At 52.1% G+C, this 20,118-nt stretch overlaps 5 protein-coding genes across 5 annotated transcripts; 3 read left to right on the top strand and 2 right to left on the bottom strand.

Moving 5' to 3' along the window:
- Positions 1-195: 195 nt before the first annotated feature.
- On the top strand, positions 196-968 carry PHACADRAFT_151586 (uncharacterized protein; the record flags this gene model as incomplete). The annotated part of the gene is made up of 5 exons (XM_007400163.1): positions 196-347; positions 398-456; positions 514-535; positions 587-645; positions 705-968. The coding sequence occupies exons 1-5, from the start codon at positions 275-277 to the stop codon at positions 966-968; spliced, it is 477 nt and encodes a 158-aa protein (XP_007400225.1). The 5' UTR covers positions 196-274.
- Positions 969-1,162: 194 nt separating this feature from the next.
- PHACADRAFT_263038 (uncharacterized protein) lies at positions 1,163-5,373 on the top strand. The gene is made up of 13 exons (XM_007400162.1): positions 1,163-1,362; positions 1,488-1,550; positions 1,609-1,800; positions 1,850-1,923; positions 1,978-2,712; positions 2,775-3,079; positions 3,141-3,248; positions 3,379-3,699; positions 3,757-4,052; positions 4,108-4,165; positions 4,221-4,287; positions 4,345-4,514; positions 4,576-5,373. The coding sequence occupies exons 1-8, from the start codon at positions 1,286-1,288 to the stop codon at positions 3,550-3,552; spliced, it is 1,728 nt and encodes a 575-aa protein (XP_007400224.1). The 5' UTR covers positions 1,163-1,285; the 3' UTR covers positions 3,553-3,699; positions 3,757-4,052; positions 4,108-4,165; positions 4,221-4,287; positions 4,345-4,514; positions 4,576-5,373.
- Positions 5,374-5,924: 551 nt separating this feature from the next.
- PHACADRAFT_128787 (uncharacterized protein) lies at positions 5,925-7,528 on the top strand. Its single transcript, XM_007400161.1, has 4 exons — positions 5,925-6,265; positions 6,432-6,699; positions 6,754-7,192; positions 7,257-7,528. The coding sequence occupies exons 1-4, from the start codon at positions 5,961-5,963 to the stop codon at positions 7,283-7,285; spliced, it is 1,041 nt and encodes a 346-aa protein (XP_007400223.1). The 5' UTR covers positions 5,925-5,960; the 3' UTR covers positions 7,286-7,528.
- A 974-nt stretch (positions 7,529-8,502) lies between these two features.
- Positions 8,503-8,928, bottom strand: PHACADRAFT_199896 (uncharacterized protein; the record flags this gene model as incomplete). Its single annotated transcript, XM_007400160.1, has 2 exons — positions 8,503-8,745; positions 8,806-8,928. 2 exons carry the CDS (start codon positions 8,926-8,928, stop codon positions 8,503-8,505), a joined length of 366 nt encoding a protein of 121 aa, XP_007400222.1.
- A 7,900-nt stretch (positions 8,929-16,828) lies between these two features.
- PHACADRAFT_263033 (uncharacterized protein) lies at positions 16,829-19,114 on the bottom strand. Its single transcript, XM_007400159.1, has one exon. The coding sequence runs from the start codon at positions 18,878-18,880 to the stop codon at positions 17,066-17,068; it is 1,815 nt and encodes a 604-aa protein (XP_007400221.1). The 5' UTR covers positions 18,881-19,114; the 3' UTR covers positions 16,829-17,065.
- Between the last annotated feature and the right edge of the window lie 1,004 nt (positions 19,115-20,118).

Below are 20,118 nucleotides of genomic sequence, written 5' to 3'. Positions count from 1 at the left end.
ACTGCCCGCGAGTCGTGCCCAGAGTGTTGCATCTTTTGCGTCACTGGGTGCCTGTTTTTAAAATGAAGCAGGAAAGCACGCGTGCTCAAACATAGGCTAAGACTTGCTTTGCGTGAGCATCGCTTGGGGGTGGGACGAACGGACGTCTTAGGGGTCTTGCAAGAGGGTCTCCCCATGGACGAGACCCCGGGAATCGCACGTGCCGTCCCCTCGCGTGAGGTCGCGTTTTTGGGACGCGACAGGGACACTGCATTCTGTCAACACTACCATCACCATGTCCGAGGAACAAGAGCACAAGGAGGACGTCAAGCCAAAGCTGACCGTTCAAGTCCAATTCCAAAGCCAAGGTATAGCATCGTACTCGCTTTGTTGTGGTCTCATCTGACTGGTGGCACAGTGTGTACGGTGAAAGTCAAGTCCACCACGCAGTTCAAGAAGATTTTCGAGGCAGCAGAGGTAAGATTACACTCTGGAGAGAAGGAATACGAGTTTTGATCCGGAGGAAATGCGTAGACGAAGTTTGGACGTTCATCAGGTACATAGCGTGTATCGGCCAGAAGTGCACTGCTCTGACTGTGTGTGTCAGGCTCCTTCAAGTATACCTTTGAAGGAGAACGTATACGACCGGAGCAAACGCCTGGAGAGGTGCGTGGTCGTCGTCTGTCAAGAAAAGAATAATCCTGACTCTCGGCCTTTGTCTACAGTTTAATATGGAAGACGGAGACACTATCGACGCTCACCTGGAGCAGGTACGTTCTCGATATCTGTATGCCTCTATCTTGCTTTTGAATTATGTTGCTGCCACAGCTAGGAGGTTACTGTTGCCAATAGTGCTGCTTCGTGTCTTGGACTCCAGTGTTCTGCGATATCTTGGGCCTGCCCTGTCATTGTTTGGTCTTTGCTACCTGTACATATACCTTTCTTACTCATACAATATCTCTCTCCTGTGGTTAACAAGAAGTTTTTGAGGAGTGCAAGCCGTACCGCTTGAGCTGAAACTGTGGGGTTTGCCGACGACCTCCCGCGCCCGTCGCTTGTGCGCATACAGCCACATCCAGGACGTATGCGCTGCCCCCACCTTAGTTCTTAGATCTCTGAAACGCTTTACACGCTCCAGTATCTGCTACTCCGCCTCAGTACTTAAGCCTCGCCTCTTCCGCACGCCATCCTTGAGCACACTCGCTGGCATTGCACTTCTCCTATCACCCGCTATCAGCCCCATGGACACTAGCCGACTTAGCTCATAGTATCTGCAACAAATTCGGCCATTTGAATTGTCTGAGCGATGACCGAGGAACTTGTTTATGACTCCAGGAAGTACAAGAAATGGCTGAGAGGGTGGTTAAGCTATGCATTCGCCAGGTGTGTCCTGTGAGCTTTGTCCCGGTCCACCACGAGCACCGAGTACCAACCACATCTGATCCTACCATTGTGCCGCCCTCCCCGCACGAGCTGCTTGTCAATGACTAATTGCTTTTGGATTATAGTGAGGTATTCGTGGTCGTGTCTTTGACCTTGTTCTTGCCTATATGTCTCGAGCAGTTCGCGAGGTAAGCATCTCTCAATTCTGCCTTCAGTTGACCTGACTATATGTTTGCATGTTGACAGAGATAACGGTTACCTTCTCCCAGACCATACAGTCCCATGTTCTGCGGCGAACTCGACGATACCGCTTCCGGGCGACTTGTCGAACTCAACAAGCAGTCTAATATCTAATGCAACCGTAACGACAGCACCTGCTGAAGAGATTCGTTGTGTGGTGAAGCTGGGATGGATGTGGATAGACAGTGCGAGTTTCAGGTTCGCTCAAGCTGCACACATACAGTTAGCATGGCTCTGACTTCCGCAGCCTGTATGTCAACTCAGTATCCGTCGCCTTGCAAGCCCTCACGGTCATCTCAATGGGCAACATTGCCGACCATCGTTCGTCTCTGACCCTGTCTCATTTCCACAGCCCCTGACTCATCCTTTCTCCAGCACCGCATCGCAAGTTGCTTCTTCTGTTCTTTGCTTTCTTTGGAAGCGCAGCCGCAACACTCTTCCTACTCCTGCCCTCCACATCTCCAATATGGCCCACATCAGCGTTGCTGGGTATATGCGCGAACGTCGGGTTTGGCGCGTCTGTCGTAGCCATGAACGCGTACTTGCCCACACTTGCGCGAGCGTCTGAGGAAGTAGTCATGGCCCGCGCGGACATGCTTTCGGTCGTCGGCGAAAGCCAGCCAGGCCAGCATTCAAACGACGGCGAGGCGGAAGACGCGTCGGAACCCTTGCTCGCGTCCCAAGGTGATGACCACAGTAGCTCGAACGCTCTGCGCGAGGCGTACAATAATGCACTGTCGCGCGCGACGTCGCGAATTTCTTCGTTTGGCATCGCACTCGGCTATGTGGCAGGCATCATTCTACTCATCATCGCACTTATACCTGTAACGAAGTTGCACGGCACGACGTTCTCTCTTCGCCTCGCCATTGGTATGAGCGGCATTTGGTGGGCGACGTTCTCGCTGCCCGCGGCGGCATGGCTGCCCTCTGGCAAGACAAAGGAGGCTAATATGGAGTCCGAAGATGTGGAAGGGAGCAAGGAACTGTGGAATACGAAGAGGGAGATTGGAAAGGCATGGAAAAGACTCGGGAATATGCTGAGATGGCGAGAAGTTAAACGGCTACGTAACACCTTCAAGTTCCTTGCAGCATGGTTCTTGCTCTCAGATGGTGACGAGCCTTCCCTTCCCTTCTATCTTCCGATCATATCGCTGACGCGTACAACTGTGTAGGCTTCACGACGATCACCTCCACAGCCATGCTCTTCGCAAAGACGTCCCTGAATATGCCCGCGACATCGCTCGTGCTCATCGGCATCGTCAGTCCTATTGCGGGCATTGGGGGTTCGCTCGCTTGGCCGCGCATCCAGCGCGCTCTCGGATGGTCTAACCTGCGCGTACTCGTTACGCTGGTGTGCCTCGCAAGCCTGCTGCCCGCGTACGGCTGCTTGGGGTTCCTGCCCGCGTTCCGGAACGGGAGCATACGCTTCGGCGGGCTGACAACGCCCGCGGAGATGTACGTTCTCTCAGTGTATTTTGTGCGTCATCGTTACGTCGGCCGGGACTAGTGTGCTGTAACACTTACGTGCCGGGATACAGGGTGCGGTGTACGGCGCTTTCCAGGGCTACGCCCGCGCGTTCTACTCGGAGCTCATCCCCCATGGTGAGGAGGCCCGGTGGTACGCGCTGTACTCTATCACGGACAAGGTTCGTTTTCTTCTCGCTTGCATCTCGCTGTCTCCTCCGTCTTCTGCTATTTGCTTGGATCCTTCTCTGTCTCGACTTGCTTACATCCGTTATTGTATACGTACGCCTGCTGACCACAAACGTGCGACAGTCAAGCTCGTTCGTCGGCCCGTTGATCGTCGGACTCATCGCGGACACGACAGGCAACATCCGCTACGCGTTCTTCTTCCTAATATGCATGGTGTGGAGCGCAGTGCCAATCCTTGGCGCCATTAACGTCGAGCGCGGACGGCGTGACGCTGCAGTCTATCGATTTAAGGGGTAAGCCGCACAAAGGATAGGTTACTTTGTTGGACTCTAGAGTTATCCAAGGGATCAGCGGCGCGATTGGTCAGTCACGGCATTCTTGTTCGTCTTTTTTCCTGCCAATCGCCACACATCTGTACTGTATATTTATGTAATTGCTGTTTCTCTGGAACATGTTCGTCAGTCCGCTTGACGGTGCTTATTTTGTGCCTCTCTCTCGGACCTTTCCCGGAAGCTTGTTCGAGCCTCTGAAAGCCTAAAGCTCGGATCATCGCGATCTTCGGTGTACACTGAGTTGTATTTTATTGCGAGGTGCTCTAATGTACAGTGCGCGTGTGCCGATGGTTGCGAGGCGATGACTCATCCGTGAACGATCAACGTCCACGGCCCGTAGGGCGAATGTGCCTAGAATTCGCTCCTTCCCAGAATAAGCAGAGAGAATAACCGTTAACGTTCGTCAACACGGAACGGATCGTCGTAAGATGTCGTGACTAGTATCATCATGTCACACTCATGCGACTAGGGAGATCCACTATTAGCAGCAGAATTTGGGAATAGGGCGAGGAAGGTTCACCTTCGTCGAGATGCCAGCACTGGTTGCGGCCTTCCCATGCGCTCCAGATGGCGCAAGGCTAGAAACAGGAAGTCAGCCGGTCGCACGACGGAACAACAGCGTGTCGGACTTACAGTCCCCGGAGTCGGGTTGCCATTATCACTTAAGTCCATATTGAAGTCCGTATTGAACAAGTACACTCTGCATTCCGACTCCATCAGTACGCTCGTTTTTTAGTACTGGCTGTAAAGCGCCCACCTGTGCAACGATGGCTCCTTCCAGTCAGGCTTGATCTCCCACTGCGTGGGGACCCGGCTAGCCATGACGCGGATGCCCTCCTGCGCGCCCTCGTAGATGGAGAGGTACCGGCCCGTGCCGACGTTCTGAATAACCCAGCCTGGGCTGTCGGGTATCTTTGCCACTTTCCACTGTAGCAAGGTGCGTCATTGATGAACAGAACGAAAGTCGTTGTGGCGGAGACACGCATACTTTCTGAGAGTCTCCGCCGTGCCAGCCGTAGCCGATGACAGACTCGCCATCGTCGCCATTCTCGGCGACGTTACCCGCGCCGGCGTTGACGAACTTGTAGACACCGCCGTCTTGGATCATGTTGGCCATCGCGAGTGCTCGGGTCCGTAGAGCGTGAAGAGATGTGGGCTTGTGTAGAGGTTGGCGGGGATTGAAGCTGCTGAAAGGTGCTGCTGAAGTGCTGGGCAAGAGCTGTCGCGCGAGCGGTTTTTATACGTCTTAGGCGCAGGAGATGATCACAGCGATGAGATCACGGGAGCAAAACAGAACAGTTGTGTTGGATGAGATCATAGCTGAGACGCGGGCTGTCTTCGGAGGTCGGATACATCAGCCTTGTTTTGCGGCCGTGCGGCTTGCGCGTCCTGGTATCTTGCCCGGCGACACGACCAATAGGGCGCCCTAGCTTTGACTTGACTCGATCCGCTGCCGGTAATGTACCGCCCGAGCCCTGCGGACTCTGCGTGACCAACGCAGGCCACCACGGCTGCTTCCCCCTGCGCGGCTTTCAGTGGGTCGCATATCGCCCAGAATGGCAGGCCTACGATTAGCCCTGGTTTCGAGCGAGTTCCAAGATGTGTCGCGTATCGATAAGACGGTACGTGCTCTGCATAGCCTTCGCCGAGATTTGACAAACGCGATGCTGCGAGATGCCTGTTCGGCGGTGGTGAGGAAGGATCGTCGCCGCGATTCGTTACCCTTCGGCGAAGTTCCACGCGGAGTCTTTGATCATGCCCACACCAGTCCCAATATATGCTGAGCACATCCTAGGCACTTGAGCACTCAGCTGAGATATAGATAGTAGAGAAACAGATGTCGTAGGGCATGACGCAGAGTGGCAGGTGGGAGATTGGTCTGGGGTCGAACACAGCTTGACAAAGTCGGGCACCGAAGGCGTAATACTACTTGACCCCCGTAGCAGACCTACCCCTTAACGGCAGGCTGCCATGTAGTCGGATGAGCGCGGCCTACACATATTGACGGTCATGGATCAGCTTGCTGGTCTCTCCGTTGAGCTGAACCTATTCGAACGACTTCGAGGTCGTTCTCGGTAGTATTTATTGACCATACTGCGGCATTCTTGTGAGCTACACGCTAGCAGACTCCTTGAACTCACGCAAGATTACGTTTTCATTATCTCTCAGACGGTCTGCGGATGGCCGTAGAGAGTGAAGGTGCAGTGTGGGAAGAAGATATGCGAACGCCTTTGATGTTGACCTACGTAAGCACAATTTAGCAATACCATCAGATCCTGTGACAAGGAAGGATTACGTTAACAAGTATCTCCTCCATGTCCGAACGTTTGTCCGCTCACTCGTCTCTCACACCCTTAGCCAGAAATCGCTATCATGCCCAAACGTAAAGCTGAATTACACAAGAGAGACAAGAGGCGCGAACGTGCACCGCAAGAGCCAGCTGAACCTGACCCCGCGCTGTTTATTCAAGCTCACGAGGCCGATATTATCAGAGGACCAAGAGGACACGCCGCTGCGCTGGCGCTGGAAGTCAGAACCGTAGATGGCCAGCTCGTGCAAGGGGAGGGACTGATTCAGTGGAAGGGCACAGCGGACGCACCTTATAGGGAACTTGGAGAGGATGAAGATGTTGCAGAAGTTAAGGACGACGAAGACCGGAAAGCTGTCTGGGTAGACAGGTATGCTACCTCCTCAGGTCATATCACGGATTATACATTGCCTGCGAATGAAAGCCGTGACCACACGAATTGAACTCCAGTCTGACTGATCATAGGCTAGCCGATACTGAACGTCTAGAGTTCCCTTCCTTCACTCGTAATACAAGCTATTGACATAATTTTACAGGTACGACGCCCGCCTCCTCCTCAATGCTCTTCCCGAATCCACACGTGCACATTCTCCGAGCAGTGCATCGCCCACAGGCTGGTCTGACCTCCCTTCCGATACCGAAGATACGTTCTTCCTTTCGCCATCCGAGGTAGAGGACCACCAGCGCAACAAGCGTCGACGTGCCATAGAGCAGGGGCGTGAGTCGCGCCTGCGTGCGCTGCGCGAGTCAGAAGGTGACAGCGGACATGCTCCTGAAGATGAGTGGGGCGGAAGCGATGAGGATGTGCGTTCTCCTCCTTTATTATAATAATGTAATTCCGCTGACGGTAGAGAACAGCCGGAGGAAAGCCAGAGAGAACTGATGCGCCGGACGGCATCGCACGTCCTCTCCTCACCAAATCCAGCACAACTTGAGATGCGCATCCTCGCGAACCACGGCGCCGACCCACGCTTTGCATTCCTGCGCGGCCGCTGGGCGCAGGCATGGCGGCTCGAGAAGGGACGCATACGGGCTCAACAAGAGGAGGAGAAGCGGAAGAAAGAGGAGGCGGAGAAGGACAGGGCGGGTTTGGGTGGATTGACAGGGTATGGTGACAGTGATGATAATGAGGATGTGGATGAGAGTGCGGAGGCACTGGACGGTTCTGCAGGGGCGGGGCGCGCACAGGCGGAGAGCGAGGGTGTGTCTGTACAAAATGCGAACAGTGCCGTTATGGAAGCGAGACGCGCGAGGGCGAGGGAATGGGCTGCTCAGCGGCGAGCGGCAGCAGCTAGAGGTGGATTTTCCTCTTCAGACTCGAGATGTGTCGCAGTGGTTGAGCTGATCTTGGTGTCATACAGATATTCAACAACAGAACACGGCATCATAGCACGCTCTATCACCGAGCTCGACCCGATATTAACAGACATTCTCTGTATGACTTAATTCCGCCTCTGTCGATCAGGTATAGACTGATGAATGCTTACTAAGAGCAACATGCAGTGGGCAGAACGATGTACCTTGCTATTGGATCCTAGCTGTCGGCCGTTATCGCATTCGCCCTTGAGGCTATATTGTAAACAAGGTCTCTGTCGTCGATGCGGACTTCCCGTGTCCATGTGAGGCTACTCACTGATCAAATTACCTGCAAACTGTGATAGAAATTTGCGATTGGATATAGATCTAGAGTAGCTCCTGCCACGAGTCATTCGTCCGAATGATCTTCGTGTCCGCACAATCCAGGCCGTGCCAGAAACAAATTCGGCAATAATTTTCTACAACAATCTATGTTTCGGCGAGCAAGTCATGGTCGTTTTCTTTAACTCGGCGCATACAAGGAGAACAGTGAGCTTGCCGCTGAGCTTAGACCCAAAATTGGACTGCCAATCGGCAATTCAGCCAACGTTGTACAGTGCCCTCGCATTCTCATAGCTTCGGTCGCCGAGTATGAACGACCGGTCGATGACGAAGCTGACTCGGCAGCCGCTACCGGCCCCAGCTTCAGCCGTAGGTGTCTTTGTTCAAACCTCAAGGCCTCAACATCGGATGCGGCAGCCGTAGCTCAGGACGTCGCTTCACGTTCAACGAGCACTCGCCGTTCTCGTACTACTGACATCTCGTTGCAGAGACTGTTCACTTACCTGGATGCATCACAGACTAGAGGGGCCTTGGAGTTCTACGGCGATGTCGCCGGACCCGATGGCGCCGAGTAGTCCCGGTAACAACGCGTTCGGCTTCGCACTTGCGCGCGACATTGCCGACACCCGCGACGACGGCCGCTCCGTGTCAGACGTACCCTCGCCCGGCGCCGTCGGTGTATGCCTGTAGTGAGCGAAAAGCAAGCAGAGAGACCTAGAAGTGTTGAAGGTGAGTACTGATGTTGAAAGTGCGGGCGATGCGAGAACGGACACCAACACGCACCACATGGCAGATGCATGTGCAGAGCATGCCCCTCAACAGATCACTGGTACTCTTGACAAGCTACGGCTACTCATACAGACCTGTAATCGAACTCTACACATTCAGGTAACGTAGACAGGTATTGCTGGTGCTGTTTTCGGGGGGGGGGGAATGGAATTCGTATGCGGTATACACACTATACCTCTGTCACTTCGGAATCAGGTTGGCCTCAACCCACGCCCAGTGCGCCCGATGAGGGAGCGCACCGGGGTTCGCGTTCCGACTGAGCTCCTGGCACTGAGAGGGCTTTGCAGTGTGCACTTTGTCCCACGGGCTGTCATACAAGTCGCAGAGAAGATTCCACACCACATGATCCTCCTCACAGACTGGACCCAGGAATGATGACAATATGCCAGCGACCCAAAAGTCGTACGCCAGGGGAGTGGATGTCTGTTTACCGCAGATGAGTTGTATAAACCACCAATATCGTCACCGCAATGTACAACTCACCACCCGTACGCTGTCCGCTGCCTCGCGTCGTGTGTGAGATCTGGTAGTCCTGGAGACGCTGTCAGGGTGGGTGTTCGTAGATGTGTTCGGCGCTACATCTGTCTTGCGTCGTTTGTGAGACATGGGGGAACCGTCGGAGTGGCTGTTCGCAGTTACGTCTGATGCTGTATCTGCTGTCCTGCGTCGTTTGTGAGACATGGGGAAACTGTTGGATTGGCTGTTCGCAGATGCGTCTGACACTGTATCTGCTGTTTTGCATTGAGATCCGGTAGGCATCGACAAGAGTTTCAGTTCGGCGGCCCAGACACGGGAACTTATTAAGTTACACTGGACTAGCCACCCAGAAGCGCCCAAGAGCGGCTAAGACACGCTGAAGAATTTCAGAAAAGCCCAAAAAATGGCACAAGTGGGAATCAAACCCGCAGCCTGAAAGTAACCGCAGTGCACTACACCACTAAGGCATAAGACCTTGCAAATATAAGGTTGAAATTGCCCTATAATACCATTTTTTGACCTTAAAGTCTTAGCTGTAATATTATAGCCAATTATCAGGTATTAAAGCATTGGAACACAATTGTACAAAGGTATATTCTAATGGCATGGCTAAGACATTGAGTCATTAAATATTTGCTATTGATTCTGCTTATTGTACAAATGTATATTCTGATGGCATGGCTAAGACACCAGTGTGGCTAAAACACCGGAGCAGATGAACTATACTCAAGTGGAATCAATAGCAAATATTCAATGTTCCAATGTCTTAGCCACACTGATGTCTTAGCCACGTCAGTGTCTTAGCCATGCCATCAGGATATACATTTGTACAATAAGCAGAATCAATAGCAAATATTTAATGACTCAATGAACTAGTGAACGTTGACCTTCGTTTGCAACTCTCTTACGAGAGGCAGCTTATGCGGTACCTTAGATGCATTTTTTAAACTAATCTATATGTGTTTGATTATGCCTGGATGTAGAGATCTTGGGCGTTGTGTACGATAAGTAAATTATCCGGTCATTGAGCATGTTCTTCTCTGGAAGATCTTCATGGTAGCGTCCTGCAAAGCTGACGAACCGAGTCAGAACTACAGTATCGAGTAAGCGAATTCCTCGCACCTGCATCCGAGACTCCGTAGAATATATGAAGCCGGTGTTTGTCACCGCTGGATGCTCGATTTCTGGGCAACATATTGACGTACGTGTATTAATCGGCGAGAACGCAATGTAGGGGCCGTGACTGCCAAAGACCTTGCGCACCTTGACCTTCAACCACCACTATCTACCTTAGACGCCCACGTTGTTTGAGTCTCGCTCCCCAATTCCGTCGCCCATTGTTACGTTCTCACTTCCCTATCCCTTTCGAACTTATTTTATCTGTTTAGGTGCTGGGTCTGCTACCGCCTGAAAAGCGGTAATGGGCCCGACGACGCTTCCGGAAGACCTCGGGCTGGGGGTCGACCGTGAAGCGTCTAGCCACGGCGTCGAGTCACCCCCATCGCCAACACATCCACAACAGCTAGACCCATGCAAGAGGTCGATGCTGTCGTCTCTGCCCAGCGGAACGTGGCTGCAGAGTCATTCAGCGGAACCTGTACCCTTCGGGGGAAAGGGGACGCAGGGAGAAATCCCACAGGCAGCCTTGCTGCTTGAGACCCCCAACGAGTTAACGCTCGGGAAGGCGTCTCACTTTATCCTGGGAAACCAGATACACAAACGCCGCCTCACACGCGGCATGCTCGAGACGTGGTCACCACCTGACTTGTCAGGGCTCGGTCCAGGCTCTCATCACGTGATCACAGGTGTAGACCACCTAGATACATTAAAATTGTCACCTAGCCCCAGGCTAAACAGTTTAATATATACCACGATACTTGAGAGGATGACAGGACGCAATGAACTCAAACGGCCACTTGAGTCCAAAGTCCAACCGTCCCCCCACATGACGCACTCATGTAATAATAGCCCACTACCTCGTACCATTGCCTATGAGTAGTACAACAAATGACATGGACGTGGAAGCGGTACCGAAAGACCGCCTTTGTGACTAAAAGAACAACTTGATGTCGCCGGAGATCGAATTCCAATTCGATCTTTCATCCGGCGAAAATGATGAGACAGACCAAGGAATAGATCACGAAGTGGACTACCTTGTAAACATGTACCAGGAAAACTGGAACACAGATGACGACGAGGACTCCCCCTCTGATGAAGATGAAGAGATAGATGATTTACCGCCCCCCCTTGATATAAACCTGGAAAGGGTGGAGGCGGAAGCCAGGGTTAAACAACCCAACAACGCTCAACCCCCTACACCCCGGGATGATAATAACAGACCGTTTACCGTGGTCTCCTTTAACGTTCAAAAATTGAAGGACAACCTTCAAATCTTTTTAGAACGAAATTACCGAACGGCAGACGTCGTGCTAGTACAAGAACCCTTCTGGGGTTATATTAAACAAGTAATGTCTACCACGTCGAAAGACGGAGACGAGTACCACCAAGGAATCACACACAGACAGTATATGTTCCTCGGAGCATCTGAGAAAGAACGCGTGTGCACCATCGTCAATAGACGGTGAGCGCACCTCGCACCGAGACTTAACACGGGCATCGTAAATCATGACGATGCCCAATGCTTGGAGCTAACCATGCCCAACAAACAAATCATACGTATCCTTAACGTGTACAATGATTCCAAAACACACAGTGCTCAGCACTACCTAGAAAATAAAGCCAGCAACATGCCAGAAATACATCTCATGGCAGGCGACTTTAACTTACGTCATCACATGTGGGACTCCACCGTCCCCATCGGAACTAGGGCCAACCGCCAAGCGGAAGACCTCATTACAATGTGCACACTGGACATGAACCTGTCCTTAAACACATCACCTGAACACGCTCATACTTGGTCGTCCAACAGAGAGGACCAAAGCGATGGTACCCTAGACCTAGTCTGGACCAACGAAGATATCAATGTTATAAACATTGAACACCGACATGATCAACAAGTTAATAGTGATCATTGCCCAGTATTTGTTCAAATCGACCTGGAAACGGTCGATAAAATTACATACACGGTTAAGAGAGGCTCAGAAAATGGCCAGAAATTCATTAAAGCTTGTTGAGGACGACTCGCAGCGATGCCCACCAACATCGATGACTATGCCTCTGAAGAGGACATCGAGCGTTGGGGAAATTGGATCCAATATACATTTGACGCAGCCTGGTCGGCTAACGTCGAGAAAGTCAAGCATTCACATCATGCTAAGTCGTGGTGGAATGCTGAATGTAACAAAAGGGCCAAGGAGCTACGCAATATACGTGCTTCGGTCAAATCTATTAAGAAAGACATCCGGAGGCGAAACAAGCTAATCCGGGCGAGACACATCATGATTCATCGTCTTGGAATATCTGAGAATGATGATGAGATACTAACTAGTATCGAGAATAAGAACGATCTGGCTTCTATCCACCTTATGGAGGAAGCCCAGAAAATAAAGAATGCATCCAACCGCCTCCGAGCGGCGGCCAAACGAGCTAAACGTGATTTCTTCGAAGGGGTGTTAAAACACACACACCCTTCAAGAATATGGAACAATGTTGAATGGACAAAGCCACGAAAACAAGTGGCTAACGTCGCCCTCACAAATAGCCAAGGGGATATTGTCACCGACTCGAAAGGGGTCGGGGAAATATTCCAACAACAATTTACTCCGACCAATAGTCGACCTGTCGACATGACCATTGCTGATGAGATGGAGCAGCTCGAGGAAAGAGCTTTCCCACCCATGAGTCGCACTGAAATGCGAGAAGCTCTCAAGGGCACTAGCAACTTCTCTGCACCGGGCCCAGACAACGTCTCGTGGTTCTGGCTTAAACGAATACTTAAAGACGAATCATCCCCCAAGTATCGCAACGATGATGAGTCCGACAAGAAAGATTGCGAGCTTCCCATACTCGTATTTTACGATGCATGCGTTAAGCTAGGCATACAACCACGGGTATTCAAGGTCTCGAAAACGGTTATCATTGCGAAGCCAAAGAGACCTGACTACACCAAGGCAAAGGCCTACCGGCCCATTGTTCTCCTCAACTGCTTAGGCAAATTGATGGAAAAAATAATATCCCGACGAATGCAATTTGAAGCACAAAAGTATGGTGCAATGCACCCGTGTCAATTCGGTGGTACAATGCAACATAGTACCACGGATGCAGGAATACAACTTGTCCACAACGTGAAACAATTGTGGAAAAAAGGAATTGATTCTTCGGCAGTCTTGCTCGACGTTGCCCAGTTCTTCCCGTCGGTTAATCACAATCTCCTGACAAGAATCTTGTCCAAACAAGGATTCGCAGGAAATTTGTGTAAATATTTCGTCAGCTACCTGTCAGATAGACAGACGCAATTCATGTTTAATGGAGAAACCCTTGATCCTATGGATTTCTCATTAGGAGTCGGACAAGGCTCGAGCCTTTCTCCTATCCTTACGGGTCTATACCTAGCCCCGGCCATGCACAAAATCGCCCCTTTAAAAAAGGCGATTACCCTTACTCTAGGGGACCACCGAGTTACGGTCCGCACACAGTGGACTGACAAAAACATACAGGCTAACGGACATGCCACCGTGCAGTTCTTCGTCGACGACGGGCTCATTCACGTTGGAGGCAAGCTGGGCAAAGGGTCGGAAGACCCAGACCACAAGCAGCTGCTATACAATAATGTCCTAATCCAGGACATATATTTCAAACTTATACATACCCTACATAGATTGGGGTTATCAGCAGAAACTGATAAACTTGAATTAATGCACTTCATACACCGGCGGAAAACCAAAGGGTGGAAGTGGAGTGACGAACAACCACTTGGTCCCAAATTACGAATTTTTGACGAAAATTCGTCCTTTGTCATTACCCCCAAACCGGTAATGAGGTATCTGGGATTCTGGCTTGACCCCAAGCTTACGTTCAGGGACCATATTAAGGTCTACACAAACAAGGCTTGCAGCACTGTTGCTGCAATCCAAATGTTGGGCAACTCGTCTAGAGGACTTAAGCCTAGAGATAAACGGCGGATTTATATATCCAATGTAGTACCCCTGTTATCCTATGGGGCACAACTATGGTGGAACCCTTCCTGGAAGGGTATACATTGGATCGAGAAAGAACTATCCAAGGCCCAGAGCCGAGCGGCCCGTTGGATCATGGGGGCGTTCAAAACAACCCCTGTGGGCTTTCTCGAAATGTCGGCAGGACTAATCCCTGTCCAACAGAACATTAATAAACTCATGAAACATGCGGCATTGCGCACACATATGTTGCATGAAAATCACCCTATAAGGGCCCACTTGCCAGATTTAATGGAAAGTGGGACGCTTAATATTAAGGCACCGCTCCCATATCGCGGAACTAAAACTAGAGATGCCGAAACCCCCATAGTAACGGCATACAAAGTCACGGAGGGCTTCACGGAGGAATTTAACTCCATTAGCACCGAAGCACAACCAGGAAACCGTATACTGGATGTGTACAGGGACCGCATAACCATGAGCCTTGAGGGCCCACCTAAGGCCCAGAAGGAAGAACTCCATAATTGGATAAGGACGTTCCTTAACCCAATCATAAAATTAGCCTCCTTCAACTACGGAAGCCGGGCAGTGTTCACTGACGGCTCACAACGTAAAACACACGAGGAAAATGAACCTGAAAAGGTCATCACTGGAGCTGCATGCTCAGTTACGTACACCCTAGAAAGGGGCGAACGAAAAACCATAGAAAAGAAAATAGGGTGCGGCCAAGTCACACCATTCGATGCAGAAATGCAGGCCCTGTGGATGGGCATTCCCAGTGCTTCGTCTGGGCGGTGCGTAGCGAGTTGACCTTGAAGATCCCTGCTAATGCCATCTTTCGTGTAGCAGATACCGTAGGTCTTTGGCAGTCTTTTTTTTTTTTTTTTTTTTTCCCGCTTGTTTATAAAGGCCCGTAGAACTACTGCTACATGAGGGCCTGTGCTACAGCCACAACAGGGTCCGTGCCGGTTCACCTGGTTGACCTAAGGTCTGGGGGCGCAGAGGAATTCGCAGGACCGCGCCAGACGGCCCTGGCCTCGCACGAGCACCGAGCCAGTCGATGGACTCTACCTCACCAAACATTAGACCTATCTCTAATGGTTCCCCTCACCCACGCCCTACATAACCGAAACACAAATTATCATCATGGTGACCCCCATTAGGTATGGTCACCGGTTGTCGGACGGTTATGCTCCAGCCGCCCTATGACGATTTGCCCAACTTATCTGTGCTCTTCGTCAACCTGATTGCCCCATTCATCCTCGTCTGCAGGCGGATCTTCAGCGTCGGAAAACGCCTCGAAAGTTTGTCCTACAGGTTTGTACGTGCCCCTGTATCCAAACTCTCACGCCAATGCCTCTTCCTCAACCACTGGGAGGCTCTCATTGTGGTTGAAAAGTATTCGGTATTGAGATACCACGTACTTTGCATACCACTGTGTGAATTTGCGTTCGGCTTGGTCCGGGTTGGGATACGTTTGTTGCCATTTCCCCGGATCCATTGGTATGTCCCCTGGTTTTAGGAGACGGTTGTGCTGTCGAACCGCGCTGGAGTATGTAGCTCTACAGCGTTGTTCCAAATCTTTGGTGTAGTCATTTCTTTTCTCCTTGCGTCTCTTCGAGTGCATGAGAGCTTTCCATATGTGGACTGAAGTGGTGTAGTCACGACCTTTGTTGGCATCATCAAATGCTTTATCAACAAGGTCAGACCATTCAAAGGTACCCGCCATGGGGTTAGCTCGCACGAAGTGGTAGATATCTTCCCACTTGGTGCCTAGTATTTTCTTTCTGTAATTAAGGTCCTGGCTGTATTCAGTCAATTCGTCGACTTTAGTCAAGTCATTTTGCATCTCCCAGTATGCGCGATGCATTTTGCGTACTTCGGTATCAGTTTTAAGACGGTGTCCTATCTTAGTCTTGTCATACAACGGGTGACCCGCTATGTGCATTGTTTTAAAGTCGTATAGACGACTCCATCCCGGGCACATGTATATCATGTGGTCCCTTGTTTCTGTCGTTGTTTGACCCAGTTCGTGGTGGCAATACCAGCATGTGGTGGGTCCTTCTAGATTAAATCGTTGTCTGAACGCCCCAATCGGTGCGTGTCCAGACATTAATCTGGTGAGTCTGCCCATCTCTCGGTTCTTTCCCCCGCTGTGGGCTATGAACCAGTTCGAGGACGTGTGTTTAATTTGTCGTAGATGATCGTGATGATCTCCAGCTATCAGTTGGTGTCCCCTATATTTGGGAGACTCCTTGATTTTCTGTTGCCATACGCGAACTTCGTTCTCGGTGATCTTTTGCTTGATGTAGGCATAAGATTTAATCGTTGGTTGTGTGAGTTCAGTCCCCTCTTTAGCTAGGGTATCAACTCGTTCGTTTAAGGGCACGTTAACATGGCTTGGGCACCATGACATGTGTATGGTTCGTTCCGGGTCTGCTTCCAACCAGCGTCGTATGCGTTCGCTAGCTAGCAAGGAGCATTTCTGTGAGGGTCCAATTCGCGGGTTAAAGATGCGCTGCAGTGCTCCTTTATTGTCCGCGAATAGGTATAGCAGTTTGTGTTTTCCCGGCGCATTGCACGCCGTGTTCGAGCTCTTTCAGGAGAGCATGTACTCCAGAAGGCCGAGTGTGAAACCGCTACTGCAGGACGTGTCTCTCCCAGCGCTTGATGATCATCGAGTCAAGGGTCCAGGTCGCCTTCGTGAAGATAGAGGCAGTGTGAAGGTAGTAGCTGGTCGCGAAGTTGCTGAAGGCGATCACGGCGATGTATTACCCTTTTTTCTTTTTCTCTTCTTCTTTCTTTGCAGTTAGCGTGAGCCGGCTACGGGAAGAGCGATTCGGGCTTGCCTGGCACTTGTGCGATCTTTCACGTCCTTATCGACAGAAATGCCTATGAGGGGTATGATAGTCGTGCTTAATCGTAACACAGGAGCCCAATTTTGCATCTAAGATAGCTCGGGAGCTCGGGCATAAAGTTAAACTGGGTGAGGGCTGCACCGTGTGCAGCCTACGCAGGATCGTTGCGATATGCGCATGTCAAGTGTCGAATTGATAGCTGCACATATCACCCCGGCATGGTTACAGAAATTATGGACAGACAGGCAGCTATAGCTCAGTTTAGACTTTCCTGGTGCATGGCAATGAGGGAGAGAGCGGGTCCGATCGTCCTATTATTCGAAAGTCCAGGCCTTATACCACTGCTCCGAACATCGTTGGGCTCCTCACACGCTCTTCGCCTTTGAGGTCCTTCAGGCTGTACGACTGAGCAAGGATCTGCCCTACTCTGTCCAACGCACCATGCTTCCGCTCGATCTGCTCAGCCGATGTACCCGGCCGCGATGGAGGTGATGAGACGAGCCGCGTCGGACTGTGCGCGTATTCCGGCGACGAGGGGAACGGCAGCGGAGGCGGAGCACGGGTAGTGTGTAGCTTGTTACGGTGCCTCTTCTCCGGCAATTCTGATGAGCGAGGCGTCGCAGGGGCTGTCAGATGCAACTTTGGCGCCGAGCCGAACGACGCGAGCGGCGCAAAGAACAGTTGTGCCTCCAGGGGCGGCGACGCAATCCGCGGCGGGCTCGACGGCAGCACGTTCGAGTCCACACGTGGCAGACGCGGCGGAGGCGAGGCGGGGTAACGTACGCGTGATGGTGTCTGAGGCGAGTTCAACATCTCAATGATGCGCGACGCTGCTACCGGGCTTCGGCGTCGGTCCACAGAGCTCGCGCGTGCGGGCAGGGCGGTGAGGTTGTCACGTGCGCGAGATTTGGCAGACGGCGAGCGCCATGGGAGACGGATATCGATGCCCAGGATGTTCGAACGCGCGCCGTTTTCATAGTCCTCTTCGACGATCCTGAAACCGGGACCGCTCGAACTCGGCGCCGAGCTGTCCGTCTCGTCCGAACGCACACGCGTAAGGCTGCGGCCGCGGGCAGGGGAGCGGATGTTCAAGGGTGGCACGGACAGGTACTGTGCCTGCTCGACAGTGACGTCCGAGTCGTTACGCTGGTGGCCTTTGCGGTGCTGCGGGCCCTCCTGCAAGCGCTCCAAAATCCCGCGGCGGATAGACTTGTGGCGTAGGGTGTCCCAGGGCGCATTGTCGAGCTCCTCGTCCTCACTCAGTGCGTCCGGCGTGCGGAGTAACTCGAATCGTGGAGGTGACCCATTGCGGGTATTGGCAAGGGAGGTCCCGCGTGAAGGTCTATCAGCGCTTGGTGGAACAAGAAAAGGATCGTCCTCGTGTTCTGCAAGACCAGACTGATTGCCCAGCTCGGCATCAGAGTCGGCCGCAGGTTCACGTTGGTGCGAAGATAGGGCGCGGACTAGCCAGTTGCTAGACCTCTTGCTGGCTGCGTGGGATAGCTTCGAGTCGCGCGTCGACCGGCGACTGGCTCTCCTTCGGTCTAAAAAAGCCTCAGATGTTGCCTGTGAAGCGCTGTCTTCGGTGTTACTCTCGTCCCTGAGCGTCTCCGTAGGCACATATGGTGGACCAGCTTTCAGGCGCGATTCCCACAGGCCCTTGCGGCGGAGTAGTCGGATGACGATCCACGCGAGAAGTGCTCCGACGATGGCACCTGCTAGTGCAAAGACGGGGGATAAGTAGGCGATATTGAACCTGCCAGAGTTGAATTGTTTATAGCGGCGGGAAGGCGTAGCGGCAGGAGGAAGTGCTGTGATAGTGGCCACTGGAGCTGTAGTTGCTGTAGACGATTGCGCGGTGGATAAGTCCGTTGTCGTGAGTAGAGATGTTGGTGCAACATCTAAGGCGGGAATCGAAGATAAGGCAGGGTTTGACGCAGTAGGGCCAGTACTGGCGACATTTGTGAGGGGAGTGGGAGGTGAAGTGGAAGAGGGGGCACCTGCAATCCCCCACTGGCTGTAAGGTCCATAGGGCCACCACGAGTCTTGTCTAGGCTCTAGAACGGAAGTTATCGCACCACCACCAGCCACAGCGGCGTTGAATGCGCCAGCAGTGCCGAGCAAAACGAAAAGAAGTAGATGCAGCATTACTCTCGACGAGAGAGCTCGATATCGGTATTCGGGGGTAGAATAACGAACCCGACACGGGACTCGACACCGAGAGCGGACAGGTCGGAGACTGGATTGTCCAGAGGAAGTCCGGCAGCGACAAAGGTTGATCTGCGGACGAGGTAAGTTCCTGGTGAATATGACGAGCCGGTCACCCCGGATCGTTTCGCGTTTCGCCAGAATGTAGTGGGTCGGACTACTCACGACATCAGATTATTTTTTGTGGGAGACAAAAGTAGGGCTGCTCACATAAGGGCGGCGGGGGCAGTACTACCTCCACGGTGTCGTTCGTATTCACGTACGTCGACGACTCGACCTGAACGCTTTGACGAGCACCAATAACGTCTTCTGGGAATGTGATGGTCGTGGGCGGTGCAGTCGAAGGCCTTGGGGGGTGACGAGGTCTGCGTATCAGAACAGGTGGACTGAGCAGAGAATGGTCTATAGCTTGCGAGGGTGACACTGGGGCTGACTGTGGCGGAGGGGTGGCAGTTTCAATCCTGACGGTCAATCCAGGTCTCGTACTGTATGTCCCTTCAAAGTTCTGAAAACCTTCGTCTGGTCCTGCAAAGCTGAGCTCGATCCCGCACGGCTCCTGGATATCGTCGTCCATGATAAGCTTGTCTGTATGTCTAGCTTGCTACAGGCAGCGAGCCGAGCTCTGAAAGAGCTGGTTCAAGCTGGTTCACGTTGGCAAAACACTGGGCGCTAATTATGAAATGATAGAATCAAATTCCAAAATCTCTTCTCTCTGCTCACTTGCGATCCCTGGGCATGAACTTTTTTTTCGAACTGAATCAACGAGGCATTTGCGAGAGATCTGAGGAGTCATTTGCATGTTTTGAAGAGAGGCCTCTCGGCGGGTGCGGTTGCAAAGTTGCCCGAAATGGTCACGGGTTGATGAGATCAAGTTCCTCTCGGTTCCCACGGCCCCCTCGCAGCGCTCATTATTGCTGAACACAGTTGACCCTCTCTTCTTGTTTCACCATCCTTCAATTCTAACGGTGTCCTACCTCACTAAAGATGGGGGAACTGGCCCGCTCTATGCTCCAGGAGGACGCGATGTTTTCAAAAAGCGACAGTGGCAGGGATTTCTCGGGAAGCTGTGATTGGACCAAACCTTGTAGGTCCTCGTGGATCCTCGGAACTTAGGTGTGCATTCTGGGAGTAGTCTAGGCGGGCCGAACCCAAGAGTTAGTTCCGTTAATTTGTATGCA

Source organism: Phanerochaete carnosa (assembly GCF_000300595.1).
Source record: "Phanerochaete carnosa HHB-10118-sp unplaced genomic scaffold PHACAscaffold_10, whole genome shotgun sequence".
Classification (NCBI taxonomy): Eukaryota; Fungi; Basidiomycota; class Agaricomycetes; order Polyporales; family Phanerochaetaceae; genus Phanerochaete; species Phanerochaete carnosa.
Note: the sequence above shows the minus strand (reverse complement) of the source record. Positions and strands in the feature narration are given on the sequence as shown.